Raw genomic sequence first — 14,999 nt, forward strand, 5'->3', positions numbered from 1 at the left:
AGAACATGGACATATCTTTGGGGGGGAAGGGGGGGGCGCTTTTTCATCCTACTGTATGGTAGAGGTGCAAATGCAGCAACTTGTCTTTTTTTCTGAGAGGGGATGGCTTGGTATGCCTCAGATCACGGGTTCCTTCAGATCTTCATCAATATGGGGGACCCTGAATTTTCGGAGGCTTTATCTTCCACTCTCTGGTGTGCATACATTTTTGTTTTGTTTTGTTTTGAGATGGAGTCTCACCCTGTCACCCAGGCTGGAATGCAGTGGCACGATCTTGGCTCACTGCAACCTCCAACTCCCGGGTTCAAACCATTCTCCTGCCTCAGCCTCCCAAGTAGCTGGGGTGACAGGCGCCTGCCACCATGCCTGGCTAATTTTTGTATTTTTAGTAGAGACAGGGTTTCACCATGTTGACCAGGCTGGCCTCGAACGCCTCACCTCAGGTGTTCCACCCACCTCAGCCTCCCAAAGTGCTGGGATTACAAGCGTAAGCCACTGTGCCCAGCCATATATTTTATTAAAGCATCTTGGGTTCTTGCCATTTTTCCTCCTTAGGTTTAGAGCAGCAAGAGCATGGGGGCAACTGTCCAGTGAAGGGGGTCTGCTGAGAGGCTTACCCACAGCATCCACTGCAGTGTCCTTGATCATCTTGACACCCCATGCTACCACCCAGGTCCATCATGTTAACATTGTGTGAACATTGGCTGCAAACTGCTCACATCTGCCCCCTTCTCTGGAAAATTGCTCTCTGCCAAACAGTAGACATCTCACCATGGAGGTTATGCCCCTTCGGGGGTGTGGCAAGTCTTGCCAACTGACTTACCTGAGGACACAAAAAGTCTGCTCTCTGGAGGGGACAAGTCAGTGCTGTAATTCATGCTCCAAAGGCCCTCATGAGACCAGAATCAGGCTGGACTCCAGCCCAGGGATGTCATAGATTAACTTTCTTTCCCTGCTCTGTCCTGCTTCCCTCTTTCCACTTCCCCTGAAAGCCCTCCCCCCAAAAATCCCCACCTCTGGATCTGCTTCTAGGGAAACCTGACCTAAGAGATTCCTTGGGTGTATTAGTCTATTCTCACGCTGCTAATAAAGACATACTCGAGACTGGGTAATTTATAAAGGAAAGAGGTTTAATTGACTCACAGTTCCACATGGCAGGGGAGGCCTCACAATCATGGTGGAAGAGCAAGGAATGTCTTACATTCCTTGTTCCAAATGTGAGAAATTGGCCAAAATAAAGGGACTACAGGCCCCCTGCAAGTCCAAAATCCAGTGGGGCAGTCAAATATTAAAGCTCCAAAATGATCTCCTTTGACTCCATGTCTCACATCCAGGTCACACTGATGCAAGAGGTGGGTTCCCATGGTCTTGGGCAGCTCTGCTCCTGTGGCTTTGTGGGGTACAGCCTCCCTCCCGGCTGATTTCACAGGCTGGCATTCAGTATCTGTGGCTTTTCCAGGTGCACAGTGCAACTGTTGGTGGGTCTACCATTCTGAGGCCTGGAGGATGATGACCCTTTCTCACAGCTCCACTAGGCAGAACTCCAGTGGGGACTCTGTGTGGGGGCTTCAACCCCACATTTCTTTTCTGCACTGCCCTAGCAGAGGTTCTCCATGGGGGCCTCACCCCTGCAGCAAACTTCTGCCTAGACATCCAGGTACATCCTCTTGAAATCTAAGCAGAGGTTCCCAAGCCTCAATTCTTGACTTCTGTGTACCCGCAGGCACAATACCACATGGAAGCTGCCAAGGCTTGGGGCTTCCACCCTCTGAAGCCACAGTCCGAGCTGTACCTTGGCCCCTTTTAGACATGACTAGAGCAGCTGGGATGCAGGGCACCAAGTCCCTAGGCTGCACAGAGCAGGGGGGCTCTGGACCCCAGCCCATGAAGCCATTTTATCCTCCTAAGCCTCTGGGCCTGTGATGGGAGGGGCTGCCACAAAGTCTGTGACATGCCCTGGAGATATTTTACCCATTGTCTTGGCGATTAACATTTGGCTCCATATTACTTATGCAAATTTCTGCAGTAGGCTTGAATTTCTCCTCAGAATATGGATTTTTCTTTTCTATTGTATCATCAGGCTGCAACTTTTCCAAACTTTTATGCTCTGCTTCCCCATTAAACATAAGTTCCAATTCCAAACCATATCTTTATGAATGAATAAAACTGAATGCTTTTAACAGTACCCAAGTCACCTCTTGAACACTTTGCTGCCTAGAAATTTCTCCCACCAGATGCCCTAAATCACCTCTCAAGTTCAAAATGCCACCAGTCTCTTTGGTAAAACAGCAACAGTCACCTTTGCTCTTCCTTTGTCTTCTGCCATGACTGTGAGGCCTCCCCAGCCATGTGGAACAGAGAGTCAATTAAATGATACCATGATGGAGGATGGAGTGAGGGAGTCCTGAGGCTGGACCATGAAGGTGCTCTGCTGTCCCTGCCATGTAAACTGCTCTAGTGCCTCTCTGCTGTTGGATATCAGGAAGAAAGGATTTACTAAATTGGTAGCTGCATACCAAATTCCAGAGACAGTGTTGATCTGCTGTAGTCAAGATGCCACATCTGGCACAGTGGGTGAAATTGGACTATGCCTGGCTATGTTTATGGTAGTCTGCAGTCAGCTCCTCTGAGAGACCTTCCCCAACCACCTTATCTAATGATGTCTTCCAACTCCCAGTCTTCCTCCATCACATTATCCTGTATTATTTTTTTATGTCACTGATTACTGTCTGCAGCCATGTGATCTATTTATTCGTTTATGTCCTTTCTCCCCAATTAGGGTGTAGGCTCCAAGGGAATAAGGACATTGTGTGACTTGTTTGCAGCTGCATCCCAAGCACCCACCACTGTAGTAGATGCCTAACCCATGTGTGTTGAATGAATAAAAGAGCAGGCCAATGTTCTTTTGCTCGAAGTAGATAGAGGGGAAGAAATAGGGTTTTCTGTGGAGATTCCAAGGCAGAGGCCATTTCTGGGGGTCACTGGGGTGGGAGAAGGCAGGTCAAGGTAGGTTGGCTTCCAGGCAGTGCAAAGCCCCTGGCCTCTGCCAGCCTCTCACTGGCCAGTCTGCTTGTTGGGTCTGGCACAGGCCTCAAGGAAACATAACATTTTTAATAAAACCTCAGAGTCAATAAAGGCGAACGGTCCCGGGTGCCTCTCCTGCCGGCCCCAGCTGTTGACTTTAGAAGTCAAGAGAGTGGGGCGTTGCCCAATTCTTGTGTAGTACAGGGAGATATAAGCTGGAAGGGCCTAGCCCATTTTATATGAAAACAAAACAAAACAAAACAAAACAAAACTCACCGGGCCTTGGAAAGAGTCCACCACCAGCCAGAATCAAAGGTCCATTCAGAGCGACAGAACTCCTCACATTCGCCGCTAATGAAAACCAAATTTCTCATCCCTCTGAGCATTTCCAGGGGCTACAACTGGAAGGGGCTGCAGAGTCTTTGGCCACCCCTCCCACCACCGAAGGGGTCCCACTGTGTTAAAATAGTTTTATGATAATATAGGCCTCGTATTTTTCTAATTTCAGGCGTCAGTGATTTAAGACGGAGTTGTTTTCATGGAAAAAGAAATAGAACCTGTTTGTGGTAGGGCAAGACTGCCGCCCAGGCAGATATTCCCACTGTGTGCGTATTTGGGTAGGGGGGTGAGCTTGCCACCGAGAGGCTTGGACCTAGCTCCGGGGAGGCCTCGTTCATGAAGTGCCCCACCTTGGGCTGGGAAGAATGGGCTGGGGGTTTCCAGACAGATGCTGAGACAGTCACAGTGACTTCTGTTTTTTGATTTCATGCTTTGTGAAATCTTAGAATCACAACTCAGAAAGGTAGAGGCATCCCTCTCAGACGCAGAGAAAGGGCCTCTGTTTTTTTAAAAAGACATTTTCTCATTTCTTTTTCTTTTTTTCCTCCCCCTTGATCAATCTTTATAAGCAAGTATGTGTAGAAATGTCACTTGTTTTTTTCTTAAAGTCAACTTGATTCTTACTTTGAGCCTCCAGTACTTTTAGTTGGTAGGAAACTTAATATTTTCAGTGACTGCTCTGCCTTCATCAGGACCAGGTGGAATTCTGTGCTTGTTTCTCAGTTTTGTTTTGTTTTCAGGTGGAATCTCACTCTGTTGTCCAGGCTGGAGTGCAGTGGCACAAACTCAGCTCACTGCAACCTCTGCCTCCTGGATTCAAGTGATTCTTCTGACTCAGCCTCTTGAGTAGCTGGGATTACAGGCGTGTGCCACCACGCCCGGCTAATTTTTGTATTTTTAGTAGAGATGGGGTTTCACTATGTTGGCCAGGCTGGTCTCGAACTCCTGACCTCAGGTGACCCTCCTGCCTCAGCCTCCCAAAGTGCTGGGATTACAGGCATGAGCTACCGCACCCAAACTGTTTCTCAGTTTTTTTCATCTGTAAGATGGGGAGAATGATAATACATACCTCAACGGGCTGGGTTAAAAAATGGCAAAATATTTAGAATAGTGCCTGGCATAGACTAAGCGTTAACTATTATTATTATTATTATTTTTATTATTCCAGAGATAAAGAGAAGGCATCAAACCTAGTATGAGGGTATCAGGGAAGGCTACCTGGAAGAGGTGGTGTTTCAGCTAATGACAGATGAGGTAGTCCTTGCATGATTTTGAACTCCTCTGCTTGGACATTTATCAGTCTAGAAGTTTGATATGCTATACCCCGAACAAGTGTGCTAATTTTAGAAAACTGTAAAGAAGAAAACAGAAAACAGCCATAATCCCATCTTTGCATTGATTTCATTCTAGATTAATTTTATCTCGATTTTTAACTATATTAATTGATAACCTGTATACGCAGTGTCTGGCTAGAAAAATGTTTATTTCTAAAAAGTATTTATATATTTATAGGAAATACAGATCTGAACGGGGGAGAAAAGCCTAAAAATATTAACAGTGGTTATCTTTGGAGGGGGGATTATAGATCATTTTTCTTGTGTGTTTGTTGGTAATCCGGACTGTCTACTTGCCCTCTCATGGTTATATATGAGTTTGTGTCATTTAAAAATGTCATTTAGTCTGGGCATGGTGGCTCATCCTATAATCCCAACACTTTGGGAGGCCAAGGGGGAAGGTTTGCTCGAGGCCAAGAGTTTGAGGCCAGCCTGGGCAATGTAACGAGGCGCTGCCTCTAAAAAAATATTAGCCAGGCGTGGTGGTGCACACCTGTAGTTCTAGCTCCTTGAGAGGCCAAGGCAGGAGGATCACTTGAGCCCAGGAGTTGGAGGCTGCAATGCACTCCAGTCTGGGTGACAGAGTGAGACCCTGTCTGAAAATAAAAACTAAAAATATTATTTAAAATGTAATATATAGAACTCAGGAACCGCAGATGGAGAATCTCGTAACCTTTATATTTTCAGACCATGAAGGAGAGTGGGGTAGCTCGGCCGGACTCTGAGCGTCCTGGACCCACAAGTCTGAGAGGCTGCATGTGGCCTCTGGTGTGGTCACACGGTTCTATAAGGAAACTGAGGCAGGACATAAGGCTTCACTTGTGAAGCGGTGGGGAGGGAGGGGGCAAGGGCCAACTGGGTGATAACAAAGACTATTGTTAAGACCTTGCCCCCAGTGGCACATGAAATGCCACTAACCCTGAGGGATTGAGAGACATTCAAACCTGAGGTTTGGGGCATGGTGCCCTTCCTGTGACTTTGGTGCTAATGATGTCTAAGATACCTCTTAGCTCCTCCCTCTGTCATTCTGCACAGACTTCTCCTTCACCCAGACTATTTTAGTAGCCTGTGAACAGGTCTCTGCACCCTCATCCCCAGTCCGCGCCACCATGGTGCTCCCCTCCAACACATACGTCTCCGCTTGGCTCCCCGGTGCCATCGACCCCTGACATGGATCCTTTCCCACCTCCCATCACCATTGCTCCACCTGCCCCACCATCCTCCCAGCTCAGCGACGCCTGGTTCTCCAGGCCTTTGCACGTGGGATTCCCTCCTGCCGCATCTCTGCTTGGTCCATTCCTGCTCATCTTTCCATTCGATCTTGGGGGACAGACATTTTCTCTGAGGAGCCTGGCTTGTTTACCCTGGTCCACACTGGGCTGGCACAACCTGCTTTCCTGTCTGTCTGCCCTGTGAGATCCCTGAGGCCATGACTGTGATTTGTTCGCCTTGTTCTTGGCGTCTGGCACCTGGGGGTTGGGTGGGGCTCTGTGTCTGGGGAATGAGTGAATGAATTCTGGCCAAGGCCTCGAAGACACCCAGCCCAATGAGCTGAGTGGGGTGGTGTGACCCAAATGGGATGTTTGGACACCAGAGAGCCCACATTGCTGCCAGCTGTCAGGGTGGGCACAAAGGAGGGTAGTCCAGGCCGGCTCCAGGGCTGCCACACTCCCCTTCCCGTGATAGGTCCCCCGGGCCAGGCCCAGGGGCAGGCCCTTTCTGTGGGTGAATATAAATATATAAAACAAACAGCGCACTCTTAGCTGCAAAACTAAAAATAGGAAGCGCGGGATCCGGCTCCCCCGGCTTCCCCAGCCGCTGGACCACACAGGTGTGGCTGCGGATGTCGGGGCGATGTGGCCCCTCACCCCTCCCAGCTCTGGAGCCCTCATGGGGAGGAATGAGGGGCATTTTGGATTTCTGCCAGGAACAGTTCATTCTTTCACTGTGGCCTCCCTCCTGCCCCCGTCCCGTTTGACAGCTCATTTCATTTACGACCCCAAAACAAACCGACCCTCTGAGGTGTATTCTCTACTCACGTGGCCAGGCTGGGGTGTTTGGTGCAGCTGAGAGCTGCCCTCTGGGCCATGCTGGGGCCGCATTTATGGGGGGTGCAGTCTGGGGCAGGGGAAGGGCCGGGGCTGAGGAGGGAGGCAGGGCCTGGGTCTGCATGCAGCCCTGCCCTCCCCGACACACGGCACTGGCCCCACCCCGCGCCACCTCCTCAAGCCCTCACCAGGCCCCAGTGTGGGAATGTGTCATCTCTGGCCTGTAGCCTCACTGCCAGGACATCCATTTCTCAGCATAAAAGCAAAAGCCATCTCCATGGCCACAGCCCAACAATGGCAGGGCTGCTCCCAGGGGCCGGCAAGGCGGGTCCATCTGGGCCACTTCACCCCACAGGAGGCCACTTCTGGGAGCCCCCAGGCCACAGCCGGCTCTCTGGGTCCATCACTGGGCCCATCTGGGCCAACCTCAAGCTGTGGGGGCTGAAGAAACTGGAGGGACTCAAAGTCCAGCCCAAATCAATGGGACTCCTAGAGCCTCCAAAGCGGAATTCTGGAGTCCAGGGGCTCCCAGGCTGTGAAACCAAATGGCTTCCTCAGCCTGGACTGGCTTCTACATGACCTAAGCTCCAGCTGGTAGCTCAGGGGACGCAGGTGGGGCTGGGCCTAGGGTCCAGGAGGCCAGGGTTGTAGGACTGTCAAAGTCAACCCTGCCTTCAAGCCAGGTACACCCTGTCCCAAAGCAGACGATCATGGGGCGTGGGGTCCTACTCCACACCCGGCACACGGCCGGTGCTCATTCAGCGTACGACCAAAAAGGGAGACTCAGAGAGGGACAGGGACCTCCCACCGCCACACAGCTCGGGAAGGGAAAACCTTCCCCGCGTCAAGACCTTTAGCAGGCCCTTTCAGGAATGAGCCACCTGGGGTTGGGAAGTTCTTCTTAATACCTAACCTGAATTCTTGCTGTAAGCTAGGCAGCCTCTCCTCACCCTTGTCCAAAGGGGCTGATGTCCGTGCTCTCCACCTGCTGCCCGGCGATGCCGCCCCTGTCGCCACCTGCAGGCCGCTGTGGCTACTGCAGCGCTTCCTCCCGCAGCCCTGGGACCTCAGGCAGGCTGCGACTTCTCTGGACCTTGAGTTTCCCCTTGGCAAGCTGCGTGTGCTGGTTCGTGACTGCTAGGGTGCAGGTGATGGAGATTTGAGTCAGGGACTCTGGAGGTCACAGCTCCTCTCCCATCTGCTGTGGCACCAAAGTGTGCCTGGTGAGTGGCTACCATCCCCTACAAAGTGACCCCAAATAAACATACATAGAAACGGTCTTGGCCGTGTAGATGCCGTTTCAGGACCAACCCTGGCAGAGACTGCCCAGAGCAGACCCACAGAGAAGTTCTGTAGCTACGGCTGAGGTCCTGTCCAGAGATAGACCTGCTGTCTTTTGGGTAAAAGGGGATTCCGGGCTAGGGAAATGGAAGCTTCTTGTTGGGAGTTGAATTTCAGGCAGACCAACCAAACCGAGCAGGGCAAAGCTTTGGGAGTGGTTTTTGAAGTCAGTGGGCATCACTCAAAAATAAGGTCTGTTTCATGAAAATTTCCCTTCACAAATCCCAACCGGCCAGGCTCTGGGCTGTGTGTTGGTACAAATCCCAAGTGGACCAGGCCTCCTTGCTGGGAAGGTGTGTGTGTGTGGGGGGGGCCTGTCAAGCCAGGTCCCCACACCGTCACACCCACACTACCATTGTTGGGCTGTGGTCCCAGTTCAGCCACGGACAACCCCAGGGAGACATGGACCTTGCTGACACTCCTTCTTTGCACCTCAGTTGTCTCATCTGCAAAATGGGGCACCGAAGTGGCTGCTTGCTCCCAACCCCCACTGTTGCTAGCTTGCCACAGATCTTGAAACACGAGCCTTAGAGGGGGGTTCTCACCAAGGCAGTTGGACTCTCCCTCTGCCTCTGCCCCCTTCCCAAATCTGAATCTGGGGCACGGGCAGGAATTCCTCCCAACACGGCTGGGAAGAATCACAGCCCGCTCATGATTGGTGGAAAGGTCGTGGCACTTTGAAGACCTATTTGATGCTCTCCTGGGGTCCCAGCCATACAGGAGCAGGCCTCACCGGCTGTCCTGTGGCCAGGGTGGTCTCTGCGGCCATTCCTGAAGAAGTTGGAAGCAAGGAGATGAAGGCGCTGGGTGTCTCTGTTCCTGTTCCTCTTGGGCAACAGCAGGAGGTCTCCATCCTCTCCCCCACCCCGCCCCACCTCCATGCATAGCCCTAGAAACCTGGCACTGGACTCCTTCCACACATCTCAGTTATATTATTGTAACAAATCAGTCAAAATTCCATTTTACAGTTAAATAGTACAGAAGACAGTTTACTGTACAAGCAAGTTGTGCATTAAAAACAAACACCAAGCAAATGATAGTGCAAAGCAGTTTCCACCCTGCTCCATCCTCTCGCCAGCTCTGGGATGGTTTTACTTCGGATATGAGTGCAGCAGGTGTCACACCTCAGCATGACGATATGTCACAAAAGATTGGTACCCACTACTGACAGGCTCACAGTAACACTGTATCAAAATATCTTCCTTTCCTCGTGCTTCCTGTATCAGTGTGTTTGCCTAGTACAACTTTAAAGCAGCCTTGTAAATAAGGACCTACTTTTACCAGCCCAGGCTGTCTGTACCCACTTTGGGCCTTACAGACTCAGTACGGCTGCCATCACTTTTTGTCAGGGGATGGGGGATGGGGTAGGAAGAGCAATTTATTTCCTAACCCTGCCTCTCCAGGATCAGGAAGGGGTAGTAATCTGGGATGAGACTACAAAGTGCTGGGCACTGGGAACCCAAAGGTGCCTCCCACGCTGACCTGGGACCAGCTACAACCAGAGAACAGGAGGGAATATACTACAAGGACAGTGGATTGATAGCTGCTTCCTGAGAAGGCATGGAGAGGCCCCTTGGGTGCAGGGAGTCAGCAGCTATTTTGAAGAGATGGAGACTGTTTTTCCAGTGAGGACAGGCGAAGAGAAACCGCAGCGGGAGGGAATGGAATAGAATCACCGGAAGGACTGCCTAACCTGCCGGTGTGTCTCTGGTGTATGGTTCTGGCCGTTGTGACAGATTGGGTGGGGACAGTGCTCTCACAGAGACAACCACTGAAGAGCATTTTGTAGGCAGATTTCTGCGTCCACAGAGGCCGAGGCAGAAAGTTAAAATACCACATGCTGCTAGCCTTTATGTGTTCCCTTACGCCTTTTCTAAGCCTTTCTGGGGCCAGAGAACTCTGATATGAGAATCCACACAGCCTGGCCCTTGGGCAAGCGCCCACTTTCCCATTGTGCAAAATTCAGGGGCAAGACTTCACCTCAGAACGCAGTGCAGCTGAGCTGTGGCTGGAGAGCCCTTTACAGTGCTTCTGTCCTGCCACGCACAGCCAGTGCTCCCCACCTGTCACATCCTGCCCACCTCCGCACAGCCTCCTGGACAGATGTCCTAGAGTCACAGAGGAGAGAGAGCCCAGCGTCTCATCAGCGTTTCCCTCGTCCTCCCAGGGGCGTCTGTGGTGCAGGCTGGTGGGATGCTGCCTAACAACCCCCACACCCTCAGGAGGCAGCTGGGGGTCCGCGGGGGGAGAGGGGTGGGGATGTTGCTTATAATCAAGGAGCTATACCTGTAAGAGACCTTGTGTTTGAAAATGTTAGGTTAAGCTTCTTTTTCTAAAATCAGTTTTAAAAACTTTTTTTTTTTGCTCAGGACTATTTGCTTTCAGAGCACAAAACAGGTTACAGACAGGTGTGCGCCAGGAGTTGCAAGATTTGGCTGGATCCTCCCGGGAGGCTTGGGGGATGGGGCACAGCTTGGCTGGACCCAGGGGGGACAGGGACATTGATGTCTGACCCAAAATGATCCCTCACCTCAATGCCTTCTGCTAGGACCTATCTGGCCCTCCTGTTCTCTCCATAAATGGAAATTATGAGACCACCTAGGGGAAAGGGGACCTCCTACTCCCCCACCCCCCACCCCACCGAGAACTGAGAGTGGATGCGTTGGGCTGGTAAAGTGCATGGAGGAGCCGGTCTGTAGGTGCTTTCCTGGGTTTAAGGACCTGATGCCATAGACTCATCTTCTCTGGGGCCTGGGACCCATACGGCTGGGGGAAAGCCAACAGTCAGGAACGGAGGGGAAGCTGGGCTGGGGGGACTGGCTTGTATGTGTTCTCAAACCATCTCTGCCAGCAGCCTGCTGGGTCCTGCCCCATCTGTACAATGAGGGGAACCCCGCTCAAGGGTGGCGGGGGCGGGGGACATTTTCCAGTTCTGACTCAAATCTGTGTAAATGCAGACGGGGCTGGACCCAGGGGGTGCAGGGGCTCCAACGAAGGTGCAGGGGTCGGGAGGTTTCCCAGGGCCTGAGGCTTATCCTGTGGGCCAATGCTGCCTCTCTCTGGAGGAGAGATGGCCTCTGTCCCAGGAGACATGGGCCCCATGCAGCACTGGGCATAGCTGGAGACAGTGACGTCCTTCTGTAGGGGTGGCAGGAGGCTGATTCCCCACAGAAGTATGGGATGAGATGGCCAGGATCTGGGCCGGGGGCAGTGTCCTGGGCCGGGGTGGGGGTGGTTCCCTACGCCTCTGTACAAGGATGTGGCTGCACAGATACAGCCAGAGCCACCCACAAGCTGGGACCACCCTGGGACCAAGACCACCCCGGAGCGCAGGTCCCATCCCTGCCCGGAGCCTCGGAGCCGGCCCATCACTGGTCTTGAAGGTTGTTAGGGTCCCCGCCTCCAGCGGGAGGAGTCCACCAGGGCAGTCAGTAGGGCCGCCACACGGCCTCATCCATGCGGCCTGGAGTGCTCAGGGCCGTGGGTGAGTTGCTGTGGCTGCCGTCGGCCTCCACGCCGTCACTCTGGCCGCCCAGGCTGGGGTTCATGAGGTTGCCGGCGGCGACAGAGGCAGCGCTGCTGGTGCAAGAGGCCAGCATGCGGGTGGGCGAGCGGTCGCCCCCACTGCTGCTGCCGGCCACCATGGAGAACTGGTAGGAGCCAGAGGATGTCCCGTAGTACAGGTGGTAGGGGGACGGGTTGGCCTGGAAGGGCCCGCTCTGGTTCTGCGGGGCCCCCGGGTAGGGTGGTGGGAGGTAGGTGTGGTGGAAGCGGCTGGTGGCCGGCATGCCCGCCACGCTAAGGCTGCTGATGCTCGTGCCCGAGGGCGTGGCGCTGTAGGGGAAGGCGGCTGACATGGCCCCGGGGTAATGCATCCTGGGGTCTGGGAAGCGGCTCTCCGTGAGGGTTGGCAGCGTGGGGAAGGAGCGGTCAAACTGGCGGGGGTCGGAGAATGGGTTCAGTTCCGAGGTGCCTGGAGGACAGCAAGGAAGAGGTCAGTTGCAGCTCGAGACAACCCCAGGAGGCCTTCCTGAAGAATGACCTTGGGCTGTGGTCCCCAAGGCCCATCTGAGGGACCCCTAGTTCTAGACCTGGCTCTCTTCTTCCTGCCCTAGGCTGCCCAGGGCCTCCCCTGCCAGCACTCCGGACACAGACCTGCCGGGAAGCTGGTGGGAGCGTGCCCCGGGCCAAGAGGGGCCACGGGAGGCCCCCCGCAGCAGCAGCAGAAGGCGGGGGGGTCTTTTCTTCTCTTTAAATCCTCCTTCCCAGCCTCGCAGAGGAAAGGCCTAGGATGTGGTGGTGGGGCTGAGGGCAGGGTCAGCTCAGGCCTCCCGGCAGCCCTGCCCAGGCAGGTTCCTGTCCCCACCGGCCCATGTTAACAGCTGGCAAGGCCGTCGATGTGTAAAGGCTCCAATGACCGTGTGAGACTGGGAGTTGGAACCCGCTTTTGAAGACAAGAAAATGGAGGCAGAGAGAGAGCAAGGCTGAGTGTCTGTGGTAGAGAAAGGACTGGTTCTCATCACAAGGCTTCTGCTGGGGACACACGTGCCTCTCCTGCCCGGGTGCAGCACGCGGAGGTTCTGTGAGCTCACACCTGGGTTGTGGACACTGAGTTCACAGGAGCTCTGGCCTCTGCCTCACCCTGGGCCTGTGTCACTGGAGCTGACTCGTGGCCACACAGTGACTGGATGCCACCCTAACCTGCCTCGGCAGCAAAGTGAGACAGCAGTCAGACAAACGTGGGGACCCAGACCCCGACCTGGTCACAGTGTCCAGCTCAGACCCCGCCCCTGCTCCCCCAGGAATGTGGCTTCTCAATGGGCTCCAAGGCAAGGGTGTTCCATCCTCTGTCCCCAACTTTTGTCATCACAGACCCCCAAAACCTCAGCATTCAAAGGGGCTCGGGGATTGAGTCTAACACCTTTGATGGGGAAACTGAGGCCCAGACAGGGTGAGGCACTTGCCTCAGGGTCACACAGCACATGGGACCTGGCACACAATCCTAGGGTCTCTGGTCCTGAGCCCCAACACGTACTTGAGAGGGAGCTGTCCCGTCTTTGAGGCAGCACAGGATCAAGGCTTACTGTGTGGCTTCTGGAGCCAGACAGTTATCCTGGTTTGGACACTTACTAGCTTTGTGTCCTTGGGCAAGTCACTTAACCTCTCTGCGCATCAGTTTCCCCATATAAAACATGAGACGATGACAGTTCATCAGGATTCAGTTAATACAAATGGAGTACTTAGAATGGCACTGGGCACAGAGCAGGGGTCCATGAGGCTTTGCAAGGCCACTGTGGCTGTGGTGCCTCTTACTCTGGGTACCCAGGAGAACTGGCTCATTCAGGTCCCTGCCAAGCTGAGGCCCTGGTGCGGGGCCTCCCTTCTGTTCTGGCAGCGGGGGGAGGTGGATGAGCCCCCAGCAGTGGTCCAGAGGTGCCGTCTGTCCAGCCCAGCAACCCCTCTGTGTCACCCACCAAAGGACAGGGGCTGGTGCTAGCTGGGGTGGGCTCTGCCTGCCATGCCAAGGCTTGGCTAAGGATGGACAGCTATGACCCTGAGGTGCTGTGTGACTTCGGCTGGGACTTGGAACTTCTCGGGGCTTTGGGGTCTTCCCAAGTCAGCTGGGGTATGTTTCCCTCAGCAGCGGACTCTGGCCCTGGGCGTGGATCCGAACAGAGTGATGCCCCTGGCTGAAGGTAAGACGACGTGGGGACAGCAGTCTGGTGGGGGGGGGGGGCCTTCTGGGACATCTGGGATGCTCCCTAGTAGGTCACTTGGCTGTCCCTGCCCCTTGAGGCCGAGAGCCTCCGAGGCACCTGGCTGCCAGTTTTCATCTGGGGAGCCCCTCGGGGGGAGAGGTCCTGTTGCAGGTGCTGGGCACGTCAGCACAGCTGAGACGGACGGGGTGGAAGTGGGTGCTGGCTGCCTGATGGGAACCCCATTCTCAAGATGAAGGAAACAAATGGGGACCGCAGGATGCAACAGCAGGACTGGGCCCCTCAGAGCTCACACGGGCTGTAGGCGCTGGGCTGGGCCTCCCTGCACCTGCCACCGTCCCCTCCAGCCTCTCTCCTCAGGGCCACCACCCCTCCTCTGGGGTGACGGGGGAAGTACCTGCCCTCAGCACTCCCTCAGACCCCCCAGCAGCTCCCTCCGAGCTCCTGTACCCCCACCCCGCAGCCTCGCAGCCCCAGGAAACCCGAGCTGCCCGGGGCACTGTCGAGCGGCCAATCCCAACAGTGGAAGGAAATGTTTATTTTCTTCTCCAGATTGCCCCGGCTGCTGCATGGTGGCTGAATGAGCCCTTTCAGCTGTGAGAAGCCCCCGTTGTGGGCGGTGGCGGCTGGGGGCTGGGGCTGGGGTATGGGAGGTGCTGGGGTCTCTGCACTGCTTGCCAGTGACCAAGGTTGGGGGGTCAAAGCAGTTAACAGGCACCGAGGGAAGTGGTGGTGAGGTGTCCCGAGGGGGACCCCGGGAGGAAGTCTGAGGGCAGAGGGAGGGGGGCCTGCGAGAGTGACTTCCCAAGCCTGGGTCTGCCAGCAAGCCCTCTTTGTCAGGGACCTCCTTCTCCCCACTTCACAGATGAGAAAACTGAGGCTGAGTTCAAGTGACTTGTCTAAGATCCCACAGCCAGTGCCTGGCAGAGCCTGAATTCCCAGCCTGGTCCAGCTGACTGCACAGTTCATGCTCCTGCCCTGTCCTGGTCATCCGAGGCCCTTTCTCTCACCCGAAGGGGATGGGCCTGAGGATGGAGAGGCCTGGCTGCCTGTGGCCCAGTGCTGTCGGGGGCTAGCAAGGGACTGGGCCAGGCCTCAGGAGGAAGCAGGCAGAGAAGCAGAAGTCAGCCACTGCCCCACACAGGCTGGGCTCCCTTCCTCCCAGCCCAGGGTGGAAGCAGCAGCTGTGCCTGCTG

At 54.4% G+C, this 14,999-nt stretch overlaps 1 protein-coding gene across 4 annotated transcripts in view; it reads right to left on the minus strand.

Moving 5' to 3' along the window:
* Positions 1-9,007: 9,007 nt before the first annotated feature.
* The window catches only part of RUNX3 (RUNX family transcription factor 3), a 65,172-nt gene continuing 59,180 nt past the window's right edge, over positions 9,008-14,999 (minus strand). For all 4 annotated transcript variants that reach the window (XM_032759357.2, XM_032759359.2, XM_058444120.1 and 1 more), the window contains one exon: positions 9,008-12,059. In XM_032759357.2, coding sequence (XP_032615248.1) covers positions 11,515-12,059 — 545 coding nt within the window. In that variant the 3' untranslated portion in view covers positions 9,008-11,514. The remainder of the gene's footprint in view (positions 12,060-14,999) is intronic.

Source organism: Hylobates moloch, unplaced genomic scaffold (genome assembly GCF_009828535.3).
Source record: "Hylobates moloch isolate HMO894 unplaced genomic scaffold, HMol_V3 SCAFFOLD_9, whole genome shotgun sequence".
In the NCBI taxonomy this organism is placed as follows: domain Eukaryota; kingdom Metazoa; phylum Chordata; class Mammalia; order Primates; family Hylobatidae; genus Hylobates; species Hylobates moloch.